This window comes from Loxodonta africana, chromosome 8 (genome assembly GCF_030014295.1).
Source record: "Loxodonta africana isolate mLoxAfr1 chromosome 8, mLoxAfr1.hap2, whole genome shotgun sequence".
NCBI lineage: Eukaryota > Metazoa > Chordata > Mammalia > Proboscidea > Elephantidae > Loxodonta > Loxodonta africana.
In genome coordinates, this window is record NC_087349.1 from 65,153,102 (window position 1) to 65,177,024 (window position 23,923).

Genomic DNA, 23,923 nt, shown 5'->3' on the forward strand with positions numbered 1-23,923 from the left:
GAGTCTTTCCATGAATATAGTAAAACTCTCCTTTTATTTAGATGCCTTACCTTCGATAACAGTTTTATTATTTTCTCCCTAATGATCTTATTTATATCCTGAGAACACAAAGGAAAACACAAACAACCCAATGAAAAATGGGCAGTTTATGAATAGACAATTCATACAAGTGGAAGTCCTGTGACTCTAAACATATGAGAAGACAATCAACTTTACTGGCAACCTGGAGAATACAAATTAAATAAAAATACCATCATACCATTTAATTGGCAAACATTGAAAAGTTTGAGAGTGTCAAGTGTTGGAAATGATGTTGAACCCCCAAATTCTATTGATAGAAGAATAAATTGATATATTCAAATTTTATCGTTCTGTGCCATCAGGTTGATCCTGATTCAGAGCAACCCTACGTGACAGATTAGGACGGCTTCATAGAGCTTCCAGGGAGTGGCTGGTGGATTCAAACTGCCAACCTTTTTGTTAGCAGCCTGAGCTCTTACCCACTTTGCCACCGGGGTACCAATATACCCATAAATGAGTATAATTTAATATAGTTGAAAATGTTCATATACTAATATCCAGTAATTCTATTTCTCTCTCAAGAAACCCCTGTAGAAATTAAAAGATATTTGTTATTTTTGAAAAAAGATTAAAACAACTAAACCGTGGTTTAATTACACATGGTAATCTGATTCAGCAGTTAAAAAAAACCAAAAACAAAATTCTCCATTCAAAAATGTAACAAGACTGGTAAAACTAAGTTACAAAAGTGAAATAGCATTTATGTAATTTTTAAGAACATAGAACAGTACACAGTGTCTATAGATACATATATGAGTAGTAAAAGAAGAAAAATTTAGAAGGAAATGATAAACATCAACTTTAATAGTTTACTCTGTAGAGAAACAAAGGGAGGGGAGAAAGGAAATGAGCTAGGCTTTTAATGTAAATTTTTATTTTAGAAAAAGGAAACACGGCAAAATTAATATTTATTACACATGGGTGGTGGCATATCCTATCGTGGAAACCCTGATGGCATGTAGTGGTTAAGAGCTATAGCTGCTAACCAAAAGGTTGGCAGTTCAAATCCACCAGGCGCTCCTTGGGGGCAGTTCTACTCTGTCCTATATGGTCGCTATGAGTCAGAATTGACTCACCAGCTCCTAACAACAATAGCAACAAGTGCTATATTGATGTCTGATATAATATTCCTAGAATTTTCTGTATGTTTGAATTATTTAATTAAAAAGTCTTAGGTTTGGTGCAAATGCAATCATAGACATTTAGATGAAACAACACAATAGAATTCTAACCTAGCTCCCTTTTACATATAAACGTAAAATATTTTTTATATTTTAAAATAATATGGACATTTCCAGGAATACAAGTCTGGTGTAAATAAATGCAAAATTGGACTTAATTTTGTTCAGAGCTTTACCAAGATTTTTTCTCATTTCGGAATGCTTGTGATATCTGAATCGCAATACGAAACACCTGAATAGTTTGAATATGTAGCTGTTCCAGTCATGATGATTCTTCATAGGGGTGCAAACAAATCACTATTTAATCATATTATCTAGGGTAGTTATTTCCTAAGCACTATCATATTGAACTTCACAGTACATTATTGTAATTTATTTATATCATCAATAATAACCATACTTAACGTAATTATAATTCTTAGAAATTACTTTCATGTTGCCTATACACCTTATAGGCAAGTAAAAAGAAACCAAAAACAAACCCAGTGCCGTCGAGTCGATTCCAACTCGTAGCAACCCTATAGAGACCTTATGTTTTATATTTATATTTTAAAAGTAAATATAATACCCTATATGAAATGATGAAATGATGAAATGATGAGTATGAGTATAGGCAAATATAGGGTATTATGTTTACTTTTAAAATATTATGTGTGAAGGTAGATTGTGTTATCTATGAATTTCAATGCAAAATAGGAAAGAATGTCTACAAGGGTTGAGAAGTACTCGTCTGGGCTCTTCCTCCATCTCACTACCAACTTTTCCAATAGTAGGCTTTCATTTCTTAAAAATGAAGTCCATTGGACAGGGAGTGGGGAGAAAAGCTAGTTTAGGGATATGAAGTGGGGGATGTGGAGTCCCCAAGTCTGGAAAGATGGAAGAGAGAGTTTCTGCAGTGATAAAAACCTGCTCCCTGTTTCCTTGCAGCTCTTGGAGGTGACAGATTTGGATGGAATGGGATGTTTGGGAGAGGATGGCCTTGAGAGGCATCTTGAAGCCTGCAGGAGTAGCAAGGGCCAGCAGATGGAGCCACAACGATATCTGATAGTGGACGATCAGCCAACGCTAACAAATGGAAGCTCTGAGGCAGTTTAATTATATATATAAGGAAATGTGAGTTATAACTAGGATTCACGAAATAAACTCTATCTGTTGAGGATAATGAAAAGGAGATAACTGATACTGAGGATAATGCCAGAATATGGCAGAAGAGAAAAAACTTAATATTGCAGGCACTGTGCTAAAGTTCCTCGGTTGTTATGGGTTCAAGAAATTTCTCAACTACTATCTTTTCCTTGGACCAGGCTGGCCACCATTTTTTTTATGACAGGTTCTCACCCTTTGTATACAATTCTTATCCTAGCTCTCCTCATCATCCCATTCACAGTTCATACAAACCCCTCTCTCCTTCGCCCACAGATGAAATCCGAAAATTCCTTGTTCTTTTTCAAGCAAAGCAAATTTAAATTTTTATCTGTTTCATTTGCTACCATTCCAGACTAGTCCTGGAGACTGCCTTGGATAAATTAAAGGCTCAAGAAAGGACTTTCCTCATTAAAAGTTACTTTACCACGGAAATGATTTATACCCTGTTTCCCTGGAATAAAAATTGCTGCAAAGCTTTGGGGGCAAAGTTCCACAGATGGGTGAAGAACACCTTTCAGAGAAACAGACCGTGTTTCTAAATGGATAAACTCCATATTGTAAGAATGTCAATTCTTCTCATATTGATGTCTAGTCCAAAATAAATTTCGGATGAATCAGACGTTATATGTTTAAAAAGCCTATATAAAACCAGATAATAACTAATCAGGATAGTTATGAAAGCTCCGAAGGGAGTTGTTAGTTGCCTTTGAGTTGATTTGACTCATGGTGACCCAAGGCTGTGACCTTCCAGAAGCAGATCACCAGGCCTGTCATTTGAGGCACCTCTGGGTGGGTTTGAACTGCCAACATTTCAGCTAGTAGTCCAGCGTTTAACCATTTGTGCCACCCAGGGACACCTAGCACATTAGGGATACTGTCAAAGAAGAAAATCTTGCACTCTGTTAGGAGTGAAAGAAAAGGAGTTTTATTGAGGAATAATACAGCTCAAACTGGGTAGTGCTAAGTAAAAATACAAAGCACCCCACTGGTCTATATACATAGAGAACAAAGGTAAGGTAGGGGTTAATGATTGGTAAGGATAAGATCAGCTTCAGCTTGAAGTTCTTTGAAATGTAAATGTTGGGGTGCCTAGGAAGGAAGGAGTTACCACAGAGGCAAGTGGCACCAGCTGGTTTGGTTATACAGGATTGTAGTTGTGAACAGTTTTCCCAGAAAAAAATTGCTTACATCTTGACACAGTCTTCCTACCAACAAATGGTTTACTTCCTGACCTGTTGCTTCCTGGGAATGCATGTCGGCCCTGTCATCCTTACATCTGATGTGAGTGTCTCCAACCTGAAACTTATCCATTCTCAAAACTATACAGCATATCCAGTTGTCAAGAGGTCAAGAATCAATTATAAATATCCACGCACATTAAAAATGTAAAGGATGTGGTTTGTTCCATGTTGGCCTGTAAAATTTTCATCCTGACCCTTTAATTCCTTTCCTTACTGGAAATTCTCCAGGTCCGAAGCTACGCTGCATCTGGCTTCTGAGAAGAAGTTCTTAATTATTCCTTCTCACTCCAGAGCAAAGAAGATCTGACCTGACCCAGAACTTCTACAGGGTAGAATACTGATGAACACAGATGGCTTCATGAAACATGATCTTTAATTATAATTCTGCTTTCTGTAAGTTAGAAGTACAAACAGTCTTGCTTGGCGTTTACAGAGCAATGTGCTCCTGGAAACCTCACTAGGGGGTTGATTTTGTATAGGATACTGAGCATGCTTGCAGGACAATTGTCTTTCTCAAATATGTTGTTCAAATATGATCAGGGGAAGCTGTAAGTAAGGCCATAAAGGCACCAAGACAAGGAAAATAAATTTTTTTAATTAACAAATGCGAAGTGATTTCTCATCTACTTTCAAGTATTTGTATAACAAAAGAGAGCAACGTACAGAAAAAATTTCCTCCAGAAAAATAATAATGAGTTAGAACAACGCAGTGGTAAGAGCTTGGAAGCCAGATTGTCAGCTCTGAAACCTCAGTTGTACTGCTTACTAACTTAGTGTACTTTTAACAAGTTATTAACCTAAGTACAAATTTCTTTATCTGTAAAATTGAGGTACAAATTGCACTTGCTGCAGAGGGTTGCTAGGAAGATTCAATGAGGCAATACATGAGAAGCATTTATCTCACAGTGTTGCACCTGGTGAATGCTTAATAAATATTAGTCACTGAAATAATAATAATAAAGTTTCTTCCAGATTTATGCTTGAGGTAACTATAAAATTTCCAGTAGAATTGATTATAGAGTTGGCCCCCCACAGGTCATTTGGTTCATCCCATTCATTTAGGCAGAAAAGGAAAATTTCAGCTTCTCACGTTAACCATGGTACTACTTAACATACCCTATCAGAAAAATGAAATTTGCTCCATTTCCTAGCCTGTTAAATAAATGGGTGGAACTAAATAATCTTTACAGTGTTGAAAAGCAAAGATGTCACTTTGAGGCTAAGGTGTGCCTGACCCAAGTCATATTTTCAATTCCCTCATATGCATGTGAAAGCTGGACATTGAATAAGGAAGACCAAAGAAGAATTGATGCCTTTGAATTGTGGCATTGGCGAAGAATATTGACTATTCCCTGGACTGCCAGAAGAACTAATAAGATTCTCTTGGAAGAAGTACAGCCAGAGTGCTCCTTGGAAGCGAGGATTGGGAGACTTCGTCCCACATCCTTTAGACATGTTATCGGGTGGGACCAGTCTCTGGAGAAGGACATCATGCTTGGTAGAGTAGAGGGTGAGCAGAAAAAGAGGAAGACCCTTGATGAGATGGATTGACCTAGTGGCTGCCACAATGGGCTCAAACACAGCAACAACAATTGTGAGAATGGCACAGGACCAGGCAGTGTTTCGTTCTTTTGCACATAGGGTTGCTATGAATCAGAACCCACTTGATGGCACCTAACGGCAACAACAATAAATAACCTTTAAGATGCCCTCCAAGCTCTAAAACTTAGTGGTTATAAACATCCTTTTTCAACCATAATCAAACATGTTGCAATATCTAAATCAATTTCCTTCTTTGAGTTTCTATTATACTAGCTTCTACCCCTTTCAATCATATCATCATAGGGTCGCTATGAGTCGGAATCAACTCGATGGTACTGGGTTTGGTTTTTTTTTTTTTTTTTTTACCCCTTTCGATGCAAAATACAATCTTCAAGCTAGTTTGGTAGTCAAGGTGTCCCCCCACCCCCTTCGTCCGTTTGGAGCTCGGCTGCTAACCAAAAAGTCACCAGTTGGAATCCACCAGCCGCTCCTTGGATACGCTATGGGGCCATTCAACTCTGTTCTATAGGGTCGCTATAAGTCGGAATCTACCTGAAGGCAACGGTTTTTGTTTTGGTTTGCCCATTTATCTAAGAAGCCTCATAGACATACACCACAGCTCTAAGAGAGTTCAGCACTGTAATTTCACCCAGAGGGCTGGGCAATTTACATACTATTAATATTTACTTTGGAGTCCCTGGGTGGTGCAAATGGTTAACTACTGCTGAAAAGTTGAAGAGCTACCTCAGAAGAAAAGCCTGGTGACCTACCTCAGAAAAATCAGCCATTGAAAATTCTGTGAAGCATAGTTCTACTCTCACACACAAGGGGTCGCCATGAGTCAGAGATGACTTGGCAGCAACTGATTAACATTACTTGTACCAAACGTTTAGGCTTACCAGGTTTGAAAGAGAAGAAAATCATTTTGTGAAACATTCAAAACAATTGATGATTCTTAAAGCCACTTGATGAGCTTTAGAGGTTGAGATACAGTCTTTATTTTTAATGATATTTGATATTTTATTGATGAAAGCTATTTGGTTACAGGAATCACTTTTTACTTAAAAATCCATCTGGGAGTAAAAACTAAAACTCAGTAGCGCCTCAGCGATCCTGCAGAAAATCCTTTGTTCTTTTCTCCTGGGTCCATTAGCTGGTTGTCCAGGAGATGGTACTGTTGTTTCAAAGGAATGCCTTCCATGAGGCCCAGAAATGGAGCTTGGAAAAAATGGATAATGTATGCAACAGAGGTTAAAGGAGAGAAAAAGCCATGTTTAATGAACCTTGGGAATAATGGCTAAATACGTTTAAGTAATCGTCTTTCCCAATTTCCCTTCATAGGGGCGAATGTGAACATGAAGACCAACAACCAAGATGAGGAAACGCCGTTGCACACAGCCGCTCACTTCGGCCTCTCCGAGCTGGTGGCCTTCTACGTGCAGCACGGGGCCATAGTGGACAGTGTCAATGCCCACATGGAGACCCCCTTGGCTACCGCAACCTACTGGGCCCTCCGCTTTAAAGAGCAGGAGTACAGCAGGGAGCACCACCTCGTCTGCCGCATGTTGCTCGACTACAAAGCCGAGGTCAACACCCGGGATGACGACTTTAAATCTCCCCTCCACAAGGCAGCCTGGAACTGTGACCACGTGCTCATGGACATGATGCTGGAAGCTGGCGCGGAAGCCAATCTCATGGACATCAACGGTTGCGCTGCCATCCAGTACGTGCTGAAGGTCACCTCTGTGCGCCCTGCCGCCCAGCCCGAGATCTGCTACCAGCTACTGTTGAACCATGGGGCTGCTCGAATATACCCTCCACAGTTCCATAAGGTGAGCTGTGTCCAGGGGCGCCAAGTGGAAAACTGGTTAATCAGGAGAGTAATAGACTCGAATGCAGCTTGGCTCGAAATCTCCAGGTAACTCAAGCACCGTTGAGGCTTGAGTCCTTGGAATAATTGCCTCTGATACTGTACCTGACCTTCCATTTACACACATAAGTCTATGCTGCCATCATCCAAGTTTCTTTGAAAACTGAGGGTGAGAGCAAGAAATGGGAATAAGAGTGGCAAATACTTTTTCATGTCTATGTAAACACCAGTCAGTGGCTGCCTGGGGACTGAGTTGAGAGAGATGAGAAGGCCAGTTTAAGTCTGCAATAGAGGTGAATGGTGTCAAACGGGCCACGCACTTGTCATCTCAAGTAGACTGTGATCTAAAGATGACCCAGGCTGCTTTGGAATTAGTTCGTAGACATAAAAGGAAGTCCCAATCTTCTAGTTTAATGAAAGCTAACATTTATTGTTGTTGTCGTTGGGTACCACCAAGTTGATTCTGACTCACATCAACCCCACGTGACAGAGTAGAACTGCCCTATTGGGCTTTGTCTTTGGCTGTAATCTTTACTGGAGCAGATCACTGGATCTTTCTCTGTTGGAGTAGCTGAGTGGGTTGGAACCACACACCTTTCAGTTAGTAGCCAAGTGCTTAACTGTTGCACCACTGGGGCTCCTTAATATTTAGCAAGCACTACTAAATGTAATGCACAACATTATAAGCATTTTCCATGTCTTTATTTGATTCATTTAATTCTCACAATCCTAGGAGCTTCCGCTTAAAAAAAAAAAGTTGCCGTGGAGTCAGTTTGGATTCATAGTGACCCTATAGTACAGAGTATAACTGCCCCATAGGATTTCACTGGTGGATTCGAACTGTAACCTTTGGTTAGCAGTCAAGCTCTTAACCACTGTGCCACCAGAGCTCCTCCTAGGAGTTAAATATTATTATTATACCCATACTACAGGAGAAAACTGAGGCACAGAGAAATTCAGTAGCTTGCCCAAGCTCACCATGATTCAAATTTAGGTAATTTGGCTCTACCATCCATTCTTGTAATATCACACATATAGCCTCTCATTTTAATAGCATTTATTGATCATCTCTAATGAGCTGGCCAGGACCAGATGCTATGAATGTTGATATGACTAAGACATGTTGTCTACCCTCAAAGCAGTTGCAGGTGATTCTGAGTCATGGCAAGCCCTTGTGTGTCAGAGTAGAACTGTGTTGCATAGGGTTTTCAGTGGGTGATTTTTCAGAAGTAGTTTGCCAGCCTTTCTTTTGAGGTACGTCTCAGTGGACTGGAATCTTCAACCACACTAATAGTTTGCACTACCCAGGAACACATCTCCTATGCTCAAGTAACTTAGAATCTAGTTGGCGGAGACAAGCACATAAAGAGGTGATTTTAATATGTCTGGTAAATGATAACGTAGAGGAACAAAGGGTGCAACAGGCACACGGAAGTTTTGCTGATGAACCAAAAAAAAAAAAACCAAACCCAGTGCCGTGGAGTCGATTCCGACTCCTAGCGACCCTATAGGACAGAGTAGAACTGCCCCACAGAGTTTCCAAGGAGTGCCTGGCGGATTCGAGCTGCCAACCCTTTGGTTAGTAGCTGTAACACTTAACCGCTACGCCAAGTGGTATTAATTTGGAAACCAAAATGCGTTTCACCTGAAAATAAACAAAGTAAATAACAGTGTACTCAGAATCCCACTCATTTTAAAAATTTAATTAACAAGAAGCAGAGGTGTTTCATGTATAAACCAGCTAAGGAATGTAGGGTCACAGAAAACAAATTGACAGAAATTTTATTAAATTCGCTGCTAAATTCTACCTTCTACTTTGATAAAATGTCAGGAGCTTGTCTGAAGTTCTGCAATGTGAGGGTTAGTTAGAAGAAAAATCCCATTAAAGAATTTAAGGAGCATGTACTCCATCAGGGAAAATTCCAGATGGTCAACCCAGAGAACATTCAGATGAAGGTACCATGAGTTCAGAAGCCCCTGTAATCTCTGTAAGGGACCTGCCCCTGGTCATCAGTGTTTTAATGGAAGATTAAGTAATTTTTTTTTCTTAAAATTATATGTGATGCTCAGAATGCTCTGGAATTCCCTGTAATTTTTATAGAGAATTCGAAATGATCATGGTGATGACATGGTTAAAAATACTGCTACAATAGCTGTAACATCCTTCATTTGGAGACAAAGGGATGGGATCAAGTGCACAAATGGAGTTGTTGGAGTTACTAGCACAGACATTTCATCCTTTGCAACAGGAGGTCCCAAGGTAGTACAAACGGTTTGTGCTTGACTGCTAACTAAAGGTTGGCAGTTTGAAGTCACCTGTCGGTACTGGAGGAGCCCTGGTGGTGCAGGCGTTAAGCATTTGGCTGCTAACCAAAAGGTTAGCAGTTTCAATCCACCAGCTGCTTTTCGGAAATCCTATGGGGCAGTTCTACTCTGTTCTAAAGCATAGCTATGGGTTGGAATTGATTCAACGTCAATGGGTTTGGTACCGTGGAAGAAAAGGCCTGGTGATCTATTTCCGTTAAGATTACAGCCAAGAAAACCCTATGGAGCACTTCTACTATGTAACACGTGGAGTTGCCATGAGTAGGAATCAAATGGATGGCAACTAACAACAACAACAACAGGAGGGAAGGCCATGTCTACTTGCATAGATGCAGGGATGTTGGTAGATGGGTTGGTAGCAGTTTGTAGTTCTCTTCTGATTGCTTCTGTTTTCTCAGTGAAATTAGAAGCAAAGTTTTGAGGTGAAAATGAGAATGGAGGAGGAGATTGAAAAGCTGAGAGCCAAGTGGAAGGTGTGAGGTGCTTATTTTGAGGCGTTTAAGGACTTGGGAGATGTAATAGATTGCTGGGTGGCTTATGCTCACAAAAGGTTAATGGTGATGCATTTGACTCAGACTGAAGTCTATCTGAATCCAAAGCCTAAACTCTTAGACTTAGTAGTTTCAGCTGTAACTTCTGATAACGTGTTCCTTATGAAAGAAATTATACCTAGATGAACATAAGGTGAGAAAAGACCTGAAGGGGTCATTTTGTTTAATTCTTTATTCTCCAAGCAGAAATAGTGTTCTTGTCCTATTTGTAAATTTCCATGAAGGCAGATCCTGCACCACTCTTTTCCTTGGGTATCGCTTCCATTTTGGAAGGTCTAGCACTTTTTAAAATATGTGTGTATATTAAACTAATGCTAATTCATGATCTAGAACTGCTCATATGATCCTAATAAATCTTAATGTCTTTGTATCAGTTTGTGCCTAGGGCCTCTCTTTCCTCAGAATCAAATTTTGTATTTCTTCCAAATTATTAGCTATTGATTGTTTTTGCCTCTGCATCTTGGTCAGGGTACATCTGGAAGGCCAAGAATCATGAAGATGCTTAACTTTTTATTTCCCTATAATTTTTAAAGGAAGACTGCTTCATAAATGGCCTGAAAAACTATCTGGTGAAATTTACCATTAAATGTTTCTGTTTGACTTCATTTGTAAATTCTTATCTTCCTTGCAATTTTCTCATGGATGCAAGTCAGTAGACTTTTGAATTTTTTAATACTTTTGCATGTTAAGGTTGGACTCGAGATATTTTCATATCAGAACTGTTATACATGTTGCAGCCTTAGATATAAGGTCAAATGGGTATACCACATGAAAAATTCAACAGTGATCCACAGCTTGTATCTATGAATACCTACTGTTTAGGTTGCATCTGGAGTCCCTGGGTGGTGCTCCCAGGGTTTTTGGCTGCTAATTGAAAGGTTGGAGACTTGAGCACACCCAGAGGCACCTCAGAAGAAAGGCCTGGCAATCTACTTTTGAAAAATCAGCCATTGAAAACCCTATAGAGCACAGTTCTACTCAGCCACATGCAAGGTCACCATGAGTTGGAATCAACTTGATGGCAACTGGTTTAGTTTTAGGTTTCATCTGTTTTCTGCATCATACGTTGGCATCCTAGATTTGGCTAAAAAAAAAAAAAGAGCTAAACACTAAAGAGAGTACACAACCCAATATTTTAAATTGCATATGAATTTGTTCCTATTTTTATCCCTTCTTTGTAACTCATAGCTCATTCATTCTAGACTTAGCCATGCTATTCATGTCAGGAATAACGAAGCATGGACTTTGGGGTCAGACAAACCTCAGCTCTATGACTTACCTAAGAGTGTGACTATGAACGAATTACTTAAACTTCCACAGTTTTCCCCCTTGCTTTCATGTGTTGGCAATAATATGCAGTCTCAGTACTTAACCAGAAGGAAGTTACTTGTCACACATCACAAATATAGTCAGAGCCCAGAGAATGGAGCAAAACTACTTTATTCTTTTTCTTGGGTCACTTTCAACCCCTCGAGAATTTCTTCCCCAGTCTTGCCCCCTCTCCATCCCACGTCTATAAACATCTCTCCTTTGATCTACCTCCAGCTTTTTTTTTCCCCCTACCCACATCTCACCAAGGTCTGGCCATTCTTCATAGTAGATTCCTGGAAGACAAACACGCCCGTCTCTTTAAATACGGTTCACTTCTAAAAGCATAAAGTTGACAAAGGCATGAAGATGCCAGAGAACACACTCTGCACTTTATTCATGAATAATATGTCTTTTCATAGGGTTGTTGTGAGGATCGAGTGAGACAATATTTTAGACATTTAGCATGGTACCTGGTGCATGGTAAACATTTAAACAAATGTTGGCTGTAACTATTAATTAAATATCTGTTGAGCAGTAGAATCGGTGCTCCTAGGCCAGGTTAACCATAGGAGTCTTCCTAACCAGGAGAGACAATGTATGAGTCACTTCCTTGAGACTAAATGTTGAATTTTCTTCTGAAACTCACTGCTGGCTGGCTGTGGATGAAATAGGTCTCGGAAGAAATAACTCAGAGGCCCTCTCTTCATTTGCCTTCAGGAGCCAGATTAGGGAGAATGGGCTGTTAAACAGAGTTTCTGTTCTCCCAAAGAACTTCTGGGGAATGTGGGGAGTTCTCCAGGGTCCTTTTCACAGAGGTGCTGAGAGGTAAGAGAGAGACATTCTGAGCAGAAACTTAGTGACCCGGGGTGTGAGTCTGGGCTTGGCCACTTACTTGATCAATTTCTCAGATCCCAATATTCTCATCTGAAGGAACGGGGGCAATAATATCTCCTTTTCAGGACTGTCTGAGTATTCAGTGAGTAAGACATGTAAATCTCTGAGCCTGATATGGTGCTCAACAAAACCCCTTCCTTTCTTAGTTCCTAGTAGGAGTCTTCTGTAACAGGCCTTTTTCAGGGTCTTCACCAGCCTGTAAAATTGACAGACCGTTTTGTGTTTCAAGAAATACTTTGGCCCACTGTTAGCATTTTCTTCATGTTTAGTTCTGTTTAGTTCCTCTGAGTTCCTCTGGTTTAGTTGTATTCTAAAGAGATTTAGGGTAGAGTTGGCTACTTATGGGTAGCTGGCATTGTAAACATTTTTGTTGCTCCCCAACAGACTGTGGAAGAGAACTAGCCTCCTTCCAAAGGAAAGCTAAAGAAAAATATTCAATTTACTATGCAGATCCTTCAAAGTGATTTAGAACAACTACTCCACAGCCCAACTTTCCAAAAAGAAAGTCATCTTTATGACAAGTAAATGACTGACTAATTTATCCACAAGATAAAGTGATTTGTTCTCTGGTGGATAGGGAATTCAGTTTCCTTATTTACAAGGAACAAGGTCAGAGCTGAACACGCTGTTTTCCAAATATAAAGAAAATTTGTAGAGGGTATATTTCACTGAAAGGCAATGTATAAATTACATAAGAAAGGAAAAAAAAAAAAGAATTATAGGCTCTTGTGATTTCATTCAAGGGTAAAAAGGACATTTGATTTTTTTTTTCTCTCAGCATAATTCAGAAGGAAGTGACACCCTAGGGAGCCAAGACTGGGTTTTCCTGTAGGGCAAGAAAGACATTTTTCTAGGGGAGGGAAAGGTAATGTGAGGTTTGGGGGAAGTAAGGATGATTTCTGCAGTTGAACAGTGCTGTATATGAAGCCAAGGGTACAAGCAGGTCCCTTTGATCATTAAGTATCTTTCTGCACATCCACAAATCAGTACATCAATCAGAGCAGAGACATCTTTAGAATTTCTCTGCTGAAGTAGTTTAGGGGTGGCACTTGAATTAGAAGAGTGGGAAGGAAACATATCTTGAATCTCTTTTTTGAATACCAGGTCATACCAGTTGCCATCGAGTCGACTCTCACTCATGGCAACCCCATGTATGTCAGAGTAGAACTGTACTCCATGGGGTTTCCAATGGCTGATTTTTTCGGAAGTAGATCTCTAGGCCTTTCTTCTGAGGCAACTGTGGGTGCATTCGAACCTCCAATCTCTTGGTTAGCAGTTGAGTGCATTAACCATTTGTACCACCCAGGGGCTTTGTTTTTGAATATTAATTTGCACTTTTGGAAAAGGATCAAATGAAGAGGGGAGTCTAAAACTCTTTCCATTGCCATCACTCTATGATGAGCCTTTTTGTCCAACTGTGCTTCCATGAGGGGAGAATAGAGACTCCAGAGGTTCACAGAAGGTGAAGCTCATTGGACATCTTTTGTTCTCGGGCAGGCAAAAGGGAATCAGAAGCTTCTCTCTTTGAGGTCTACACTAGTCCTTTCACATTTGATGGTCGAGGTTCCTGGTAGTCAGCATAGAGCAATGATTTAGACTTTGCTGTCTCTCAAGAGTCTTTTCATGTTGTTGCCTGGTGAATAATTGCTGAGGCCTGAAGAGGGTGTGTCCAGCTGTCTTAGTTCTAGAAGAAGCTAAAATGCCAGTGTGAAGGGCTGGGAGGCTGTCTTAGGCTGAGTTCTCTAGAGAAGCAAAACCAATGAAGCATATATATACTACAGAGAGACAGAGATTGATCTCAAGGAAATGGCTCACATGGTTGTAGAGGTTGGCAAGTCCCAACCAGCCTCTTCAGGCTGAAGGCTGAAGGCTTCTGCTGTCTTCTGTAGCTTCAGGGGCTGACTAACCCAAGATTGACAGGTCAGAATGCAGGCTGTTGGCTCACAGGCTGTTGGCTCGCAGGCTGTTGGCTCACAGGCTCTAGAGGCCGAGGCATACCAAGATCGGCAGGTAAGCTGCTAGCTCAAGTCCCAAGAACTGGAGGTCAGATGATGATGAGCCAGATGCAGGATTTAGACTGAGAGCCTAGCTGGAATATCCATATATGTACTGGAGGCAGGCCACACCCCCAAGGGAACTCTTTTTCAACTGATTGGCTGCTTATAGCATATCTCATCATGGAGTTGATTACATTGTTATGTAACTGTCAAATTACACCTTAACTGCAAAACCACTGAGAATCATGGCCCAGTCAAGTTGACATACAGCTTAACAATCACAGCCTGTCACTTGTCAACTTGGCACCTGTACACAACTCCTTGAACCATACATAATCTCTCAATAAAGTAATTATAAAGTCATACTTGTACATAACATGGTGCAACTAACATGCGTCCAACTGAAAACACACTAGTCCCATTTACATCTTATATTTCATAAGTGATGAAAACAAAATATTTGATGCATACATACAAGGAAGAAATACTCCTAACAATTATAATCCTCATTTCTGCAACTGCTCATATGGTGGTAGCTGATATTTAGAACTACCTTCTTCCACCACCCATTTCATATTTTCTTTGCCTTCAGGAAGCACTTCAGCTAGTGGTGGTTTTTTGCCCAGTGGGCTGACCCAAACTTTCATTTCTGAAGGATCTGGGCCATCAATAATCATGTTGGAATTGGGTTGCTATAATTTTCCAGTGACTTTAATCACAGGTCATGGTAGCAGTAAGAGATGCCCTAAGGGATCTCCTGTATTCTAGACATACTCTTCTTTACCTCCATTACGTAATAACAATCCAATTTCCTCTTGGTAATCAGGATCTTTTTAATCAGGATCAATCCCATCAGCCAATATGGTAACTCTCTTCTTTGTCTGTTGATCCAGAGGCATCAGGAGCCCAAAGTGTCTGGGTGGTATTCTTAACTTTCAGTTTAATGGAATCAGTGATGTGTCTCCAGGTGGAAGCATCCCTCCCTTTAGAACTAAGACCCCTAGACCCACAGAGCATAGGGTCATGAGGACAGGAAGCAAAAATTTTGTAATTGGGCCACTAGGGGTAATAGTGAGTGGTGCCACTCCCATTTCCACCCCTTGATTCCTGGACCCATGAATCCTGGCTTTGGGAGAAACAGTGTCATATATTGGACAGTGGTTTAGAGCATATACAGCCTCCTGTAGAACATTGCCCCAGCCGTGCAAGGTATTGCCACCTATCTGGTGCTATAATTGTGTCTTTAGAAGCCCATTCCATTGCTCTATCAAGCCAGCTGCTTCAGGATGATGAGGAACATGATAAGACAAGTGAATTCCATGAGCATAGGCCTGCTATCACACTTCATTTGCTGTGCAATGAGTCCCTTGGTCTAAGGTGTTGCTGTGTGAGATGCCATGATGGTGGATAAGGCATTATGTAAGTCCACAGATGGCAGTTTTGGTAGAAACACTGTGTTCAGGGAAGGCAAATCTGTATCCAAAGTATCTTTTCCAGTAAGAACAAAACACTGCCCTTACGGTGATGGAAGTAGTCCAATGTAGTCAATTTGCCACCAGATTGCTGCCTGATCACTTCGAGGAATGGTGCCATATCGGGTACTCAGTGTGGGTCTCTGCTGCTGGCATATTGGGCATTATCAGTGGCTGTATCCAAGGCAGCCTTGGTGAGTGGAAGTCCATGTTTGTTGAGCCCATACATAACCTCCATCCCTGCCACCATGGCCACTTTGTTCATGAGTCCATTGGACAATGACAGAAGTGGCTGGGGAAAAGACTAACTGGTTTCCATGGAACACATCATCCTATCCACTTGACTGTTAAAATCCTTCTCTGCCAAGGTCACCCTTTGATAAGCATTCACATGAGACACAAATATCTTCACTTTTTTGGCCTATTCAGAGAGGTTAATTCACATACCTCTTCACCATACCTCTTCATCACAAATTTTCCTTCCAAGTCCCTGACCATCCAACCAAACCACTGGTTACAGCCCATGAATCAGTATATAGTTGCACATCTGGCCATTATCATTCCAAGAAAGTGAACATCCAGGTACATTGCTCGAAATTCTGTCCATTGGGAAGTTTTCCCTTCACCACTGTCTTTCCAGGAAGTCTCAGAAAGGGGTTGTAGTGCTGCTGCTGTCCGCTTTCCAGTGGTGCCTGCACATCATGCAGAACCATCTGTAAAGCAGGCATGAGTTCTCTCTTCCTCAGTCAACTGATTATAAGGAACTCCCCATGAAGCCTTAGGTGCAGACTGGAAGAGGGCAGGTAATGTGACAGGAATGGAGACCATGAGAATTTGGGCTACTTCCTCATGTAACTTACTTGTGCCTTCAGGTCCTGCTTGGACCTAATCTGGAATATACAACTTCCATTTAATGGTGGAGTGCTGCTGTGCACGTCCAACTTTATGACTCTGTGAGTCAGACAACACCCAGTTCATGATGGGCAGCTCAGACTGCATGGTGACTTGATGTCCCAAGGTTAAGCATTCAGTCTCTACTAAGGTCCAGTAACAAGCCAAAAGCTGTTTCTCAAAAGGAGAGTAGTTATCTGTAGAGCATGGCAGGGCTTTGCTCTAAAACCCGAAGGGTCTGCATTGTGATTCACCAATGGAGACCTGCCAAAGACTCCAAACAGCATTTCTGTCCTCCACTAATACTTCAAACACCATTGGATCATCTGGGTCATATGGCCTAAGTGGTAGAACAGCTTGCATGGCAGCCTGAACCTGTTGCAGAGCCTTCTCTTGTTCTGGGCTCCATTCAAAACTAGTAGCTTTTTGAGTCACTTGATAAATAGGCCTGAGTAGTACACCCAAGTGAGGGATATGCTGCCTCCAAAATCCAAAGAGGCCCACCAGACATTCTGTCTCCTTTTTAGTTGCAGGAGGAGCCAGATGCAACAATTTATCCTTCATTTTAGAAGGAATATCTCCACATGCCCCAAACTGCTGGACCTCTGGAAATTTCACTGAGATGGAAGGTGCCTGGATTTTTGTCATCTAATTTCCCACCCTCTAGCACACAAATGCTCTTACCAGTAAGTCTAGAGTCACTGATACTTCTTCCTTACTAAGTCCAATAAGCATACTGTCATCAGTGTAATGGACCAGTGCAGAAGGGAAAGGTGATCAAGGTCCCTTCTGACTAAACTGTGACATAGGGCTGGAGAGTTGATATACTATGAGGTAGGACAGTGAAGGTGTATTGCTGGCCTTGCCAGCTGAAAGAAAATTGCTTCTGTGGTTCCTTCAAAACAAGTACGGAGAAAAAGTCATTGACCAGATCAATAGCTGCAGGTACCAGGAGATGTATTAATTTGCTCAAGCAATGAAACCACATTTGGAACAGCAGCTGCAATTGGAGTCACCATTTGGTTACGTTTACAGTAACCCACTGTCATTCTCCAAGATCCATCTGCTTTTTGCGCAGGTCAAATAGGCGAGTTGAATGGGGATATGATTGGAATTAACCCCCTGCATCCTCAGGTCTTTGATGGTGGAAGTAATCTCTGCAATCCCTCCAGAAATGCAGTATTGCTGTTGATTTATTATTTTCATAGGTAGGAACAGTTCTAATGGCTTCCACTTGCCTTTCCTACCAAAATAGCCCCTATTCCACATGTCAGGGATCCAATGTGGGAATTCTACCAGTTGCTGAGTATGTCTATTCCAATTATGCATTCTGCAACTAGGGATATCACTACGGGATGGGTCCTGGGGCCCGCTGGACCCACTATGAGGTGGAATACGGGCATGAGCTAAGATTCAGTTAGTCAGTTGACCTCCATATGCCCCGAATCTGACTGTGGGCCACAGTGATGTTCTGATTATTTCCTTTTCTCAAATAAACAATTATGTAAAACGCCTTTGGGGGTACCTTTGGGGAAACCTGGGAGAAAGATTAGCAGTATAAATTTTTGGATGTGCAGTGGGGTTCTTCTCAAGGGAACCTGGCTTGCACTTCATTCAAGGGGTTGTAGCTCTGTAAACTGGCTCAAGTCTGGGAATTGATTGAGGGGCCATGACTCTCTATCCTGATAATTCAAGTTAGACTGTCATTCACTTAACCTAGAATTCTTCTATTTGTAAAGATCAAGTAAATATTTAGTAGATTTCCCATCTCTTTCATGCCTAGAGACACCATGACTAAGTAGCCAACACCATAAGTCCCTGAGCCAGACTATTCTGATTACTGCTTTGACTCTGTTGTCCATTATGGCAACCATGCCCAGCTTGCCTTTGTTGCTTGAGTGCACAGCTTGGCCCCTATTGCCATGAAGTCCAATCAGCCCCATTGTAGTTGGGTGTGTTAATTCAGTTAGGGCAGTTCCTACTGTCAAATATGACTTACATAAAATAACAACCACAACAGTATTCGAGGATTCTGGGGGTCCCTTCACAATTTTGTTCCTCACTGTTGTGGTAAAAATTATGTCCTCTGGGTACTCTGTGTGTGGGTCTGTGGGTTTAACCTGATAAATCTACTCTAACATGCCAATTTCCCTAGGTCTTTGGATACCTTCTTCTGCAGTTATACCAAGGCATGTCTGGTACTTCAACTTGATTAAGTGTAGGGCACTACATGATCCATGCTTCAGTGAACCAACCAAATGAACTATTAGATCCTTTCCTAACCTCTCGAGCTGAAACACTGAATAAAGAATCTGTGCTTAGTGGGAGCATATCAATAATTTCTAAATGATCCAACTTTATGTTCCTTGTATCATTATCTCACACCATTAATAGTCATTCCCACACATATTTCCCAGGTTTCTGTTTGTACATATTAGGAAAATCAAGCAGTTTTTTTGGAGTGTAGTGAACCTCCTCCTGGGTCACACTTTGCACTTCATCTTTTGGGACTGGACTCCTTGGGGCTTAAGTCTAGTTGTAGGCCTAGAAGTGAAAATGGGTGGTAAGGGTGTGTTCTGAGAACATTCAGCAATGTCTTGTAAGGCATTTGCTTTTGACAATTTCCTAGGCAATGACTTAGATGCCTCCCCAGGGGATGACTCAGACAAAGGCTGTTTAGACACAGCTGGGTTAATCTCATCAAATAGGTGTGGAAGGGCTAATGGTTTTACCAGGGGAGGGTGGTTTAGCAGACAAAGATGGAGTAATCTCTTCAGATGGGAGTGGGAGTCTTGTTCTGTTGGCAGGAGTGATTCGATGGAAATTAGGCGCTCAGTGTCCCCAGCTTCCTGATAATCTGCCCAAACCCTGGTAGTGTAGTGGTTAAGAGCTCTGGCTGTTACCCAAAAGGTCAGCAGTTTGAATCCACCAGGCACTCCTTGGAAACCCTGTGGGGCAGTTCTACTCTGTCTCATAGGGTTGCTATAAGTCAGAATTGACTTGACGGCAGTGGGTTTGTTTTGTTTTTGTTTGATTTCCTCATCCTAAATTTCAGGATCCCATTTCTTCCCAATAATGCCCTCACTTTAACTTCAGATGCCATTTGGTGTCGGGAATTCAATTGGCATTGTAATTTAGCCACTTTTATGATAAGGCTGTGAATTTGGTTTTTGTCACTATCAGCTCTGTTACTACAGGAAACTTGAGGTCGTTTAGGCAGTGCTTGAGCTGTGACTCTGAAACCCTGAGTTCATTTCTTTCTTTCACCACTTTGTCTAGTGAAAGTAGCACCAGTCAGCTTCCTTATACTTGTCATTCTGACAAAATTGTAGAAAAGTATCAAACATGTGATCAGCCAGAGCCTTGCCTTTCACCAATACTGGATCTACTGATGGTGATATTTTATGTATTTCTATTGCCACCTCAAGGAAACCCTGGTGGCATAGTGGTTAAGTGCTACAGCTGCTAACCAAAAGATCAGCCGTTCAAATTCACCAGGTGCCCCTTGGAAACTCCATAAGGCAGTTCTACTCTACCATATAGGGTCACTATGAGTTGGAGTCGACATGATGGCAATGGGTTTGGTTTGGTTTTGGTTTATTGCCACCTCAAGCCACGGATTAGCAATGCCCTCTTTACACTGGAAGTAGAATCATCAATATCTTTTTGACTAACCAAACTTGGCAACCAATTTAGAAAACTCATTCTTACAGTTTTGTTTCTCTAGAGCCACTCTCCATACCAAATGTCTTAGGCTGGGTTCTCTAGAGAAGCAAAACCGGTGAAGCATGTAAATAGATAGATAGATTAGATAGATAGATAGATAGATAGATAGATAGATAGATAGATAGATAGATAGATAGATAGATAGATAGATAGATAAGATAGATAGATGATATAGATAGATAGATAGATAGATGATATAGATAGATAGATAGATAGATGATATAGATAGATAGATAGATAGATAGATAGATAGATAGATAGATAGATAGATAGATAGATAGATAGATAGATAGATAGATAGATAGATAGATAGATAGATAGATAGATAATGTGTGTGTGTGTGTGTGTGTGAGAGTGTGTATGTACAGGTATAAGTATGTATATATATAGAGAGAGAGATTGATCTCAAGGAAATAGCTCAGGTGGTTGTAGAAGTTGGCAAGTTCCAAGTCCTTGGGTCAGGCGTGTGGCTGGAGGCTTCTGACTCCTGTAGCTGCAGGGGCTGACGAACCCAAGATTGGCAAGTCAGATGGTAGGCTGCTGGCTTACGTGCTGCAGAGGCAAACAAATCCTAAGATTTGCAGGTAAGCTGCTAGTCCGAGTCCCAAGACCTGGAGGATTCAGAGCGAGAGCCTTGCTGGAACATCCATTTATATATTGGAGGCAGGCCACACCCCCAAGGAAACTCTCAACTGATTGGCTGCTCATAGCATATCTCATCATGGAGTTGATTACATCATTACATAACTGCCCAATTACATCATAACTGCCAAACCACTGAGAATCATGGCCCAGCCAAGTTGACACTCAACCTTAACCATCACAGAGACTGGTAGGCTAAAAACGGGCCTTTTATGCTGTGTGAACCAAGTCTTCTGTCAGCAGAAAACTAAGTAGTCAGAGTTTCATCAAAAACTAATGACAGCAGTGGGAGCTTTGAACTTTGTGCATCTAAAGACAGCAGAGGTTTAGAATTTGGAACCATCTATTTTTTTACCCTAAGAAAAGGTGAGAAGTTATCTCCCTGCTATGTAAGGGAGTATGCAAGGTGCAAATTGAAGCACCAAATATGTAGGATTAGGCTCTTAAAACGTGAATGATGTTCCTTTATCCATAACTTCATTTGAACTGTTTCTGAATTGGGTTGCCAGATAAAGTACAGAATGCCCAATTAATTTGAATTTCAGGTAGACAATGAATAACTTTTTGTATAAGTATGTCCCATGTAATATTTGGGACATACTTATACTAAAAATTATTTGCTGTCTATCCAAAATTTAAATTTAAGTGGGCATCCTGTATTTTTAGGGCATCTTGTATTTTTATTTGATAAATTTGGCAACTCTAGCTGGGAAATGTGAGAGGAGAGTACTTTTAGCCATGTACTTTCCATCTGCATTTCTCTATGTTCTCAGTGTTGGCAAGGAGGGAGAGGGAAGGAATACTTATGGACAAAACACCTATGTCAGATATGTGGATGTTGCAGTTTGCTTCTTTAAACCCAAGAATAACCAGCTGGAATTCCATGAAGAGTGAGTTTGGCCTGGGAATCAATGCAGAGCCTGGAGGTCAGTTTTCTAAGTAAACGCCTTAACCATGTGTAGAGCTTCACTGCTGGCTTTCAGACCTGCTGTACAGTGGGTTTCTCTTATATGTGGCCTTTCTAACCTTAGCTTCATAATTGTGCAAAAAAAAAGATTTGCTGGACTACAATCGTGCATGGGATTGGTCTCAGTATACTATGCAAATAGGGTATGTAAAACCACCTCATAGGATTAAGTGACATTGCAGGAATTGGTTGATTATTTATACAAATTGAATGACTGTGGCCTACCAAGGGGATTGGTCAGTTTCATGATCCTGGTGGGAGAACCATGAGTTGAAGTTGACAAGAAGTAGGCTTACATAAGGGCTAATAGCACACAGGTTCAGGGAGACCTCACCACCATCAAGAAAAGCTTGGAGTAGAGTGTGTTCTCTGGACCTACGTTCCCTGTGCTGAGAACCTCCTAGACCCAGGCAAGAGAGAGCTGTGACACTGAAGATGGAATGAGATGGCAAGAAATGGCAGGAACCACAGCAGAGCCCAGAGGCAGAGAAACCGCTGCAGCAAGATGAGCAGCAAGAGCCAGGAGACTTGCATGAGGCAGCTGCAGTGGGCTTGTCAACCCACGGAGTGAGAGAGAGCTGAGTACCTTTGGGCAGGAGGTTTGCTGGCAGAGTGGGGTGCCTCTGAGCATTTGTCAGTGGAGCTAAAAAGTTATTACACTTGCCCAGGCAGGGCACAGCCAAGAGAAGGCCTGGCAGCAGACACAGCTGAAAGAAGGCCCAGCAGTGGGCATGACTGAGAGCAGGGCCAGTGGCATGGCCGAGAGAAGAACCGCCTACCTGAAGCATGACCGAGAAGAAGTTGAAGGCTGTCTTGGGTGGAAGGTGTACTGATTGAAGAACTGTAACCCGTCTCCTGAGTTGTATTCTGTTACTTTCAAGTTGATCCTGATCCCAAGTTATAGCCTGTTTCTTCCCTAATAAACTGCATAATCTCAAGTATGGTCTGTGAGTTCTGTGTGGCCATTGCAATGAATTATCAAACCCAGCAGAGAAGTACAAAGTGTCATGGGGAGGATGGCTTGTGTCAGAAATGGTGAAAAAGTTGGAGAGTGGAGGTACGTCTGACCTCCACCTCATAGAGATCAGCTTTGTGCTGATGGTGGTTTTCATTGTGCTCCCTAAAGTTAGAGAACTTCTGATGCTAGATTATAAGGCATCTTCATGACTTTTTTTTTTTAATAATTCCAGAATAAGTGTATTCTTGATACAGATCTTGGACTAATTTCAGTTATCACCCCTGTACTGGTTATTCTTACATTTAAATCTTTATTTTGGACTCCTCAACTAATCATCTACCTACTTTTCACCATGTAACACCTTTCCAGAAAGGATGTCTTAAAGTCTTTAAAACATGGATGCTATTTTCATATTAATTATTAGCAAAACTTTGTATTTAAAGGAGAATTCTTTTGACATTTCAACAAAACCCAGCCTGAGATAATTGTGCAAAAGAACTTTTCTCATTTTAAATGTCTGGGCAATGGGATTTGTATTCTAAAACCAGTCATTTCAAGTTCATTGCCTAATAACGTGTTAGTGCTTCTGTTCTACTTCATAGCTCATTGTGTAGTACCTGGAGTCTTAAAAGCTTGTAAGTGGCCATCCAAGGTACAACAATTGGATTTTATTCTCCTGGAGCAACAGAGAAAGAAAGTCAGGAATAGGAGGAGGAAATGGAATGTGTGGCTAATTGCTTCCATAAACAACTGCCCGTTTTGCCATGAGACCAGAAGAACTAGATGGTGCCCAGCTACCATTACTGAACATTTTGATCAAAGATTCTGTAGAAGAATCCTGATTAAAGGAGGGAAAAGCAGAACAGAATTTCAAACTCTCCTGGAATCCAGACTTTCTGGAGCCATTGAGGCTGAATGAATTCCTGAAGTTATTGTCCTGAGTTAATCTCTAAATCTTAAACTGAAAATACTCCCTGAAGCCTTGTTAAAACCAAACAATAGTTTAGCTTAACTAGTAAAGAATGTCTGCCCTAAGCATTGTGCTTTTTTAAAAAGAACTGTCTATATGGGATCAAAGTGACAACAGCAACTCAAAAGATTAGATAGGAACCTTGGGGGGCAGTGAAT

At 41.1% G+C, this 23,923-nt stretch overlaps 1 protein-coding gene across 1 annotated transcript in view; it reads left to right on the forward strand.

Annotated features, from left to right (window-relative positions):
* Positions 1-23,923, forward strand: part of ASB4 (ankyrin repeat and SOCS box containing 4) — a 70,337-nt gene that overhangs the window by 39,075 nt on the left and 7,339 nt on the right. Inside the window, exon 3 of the mRNA XM_003407129.2 lies at positions 6,533-7,023. Coding sequence (XP_003407177.1) covers positions 6,533-7,023 — 491 coding nt within the window. The remainder of the gene's footprint in view (positions 1-6,532; positions 7,024-23,923) is intronic.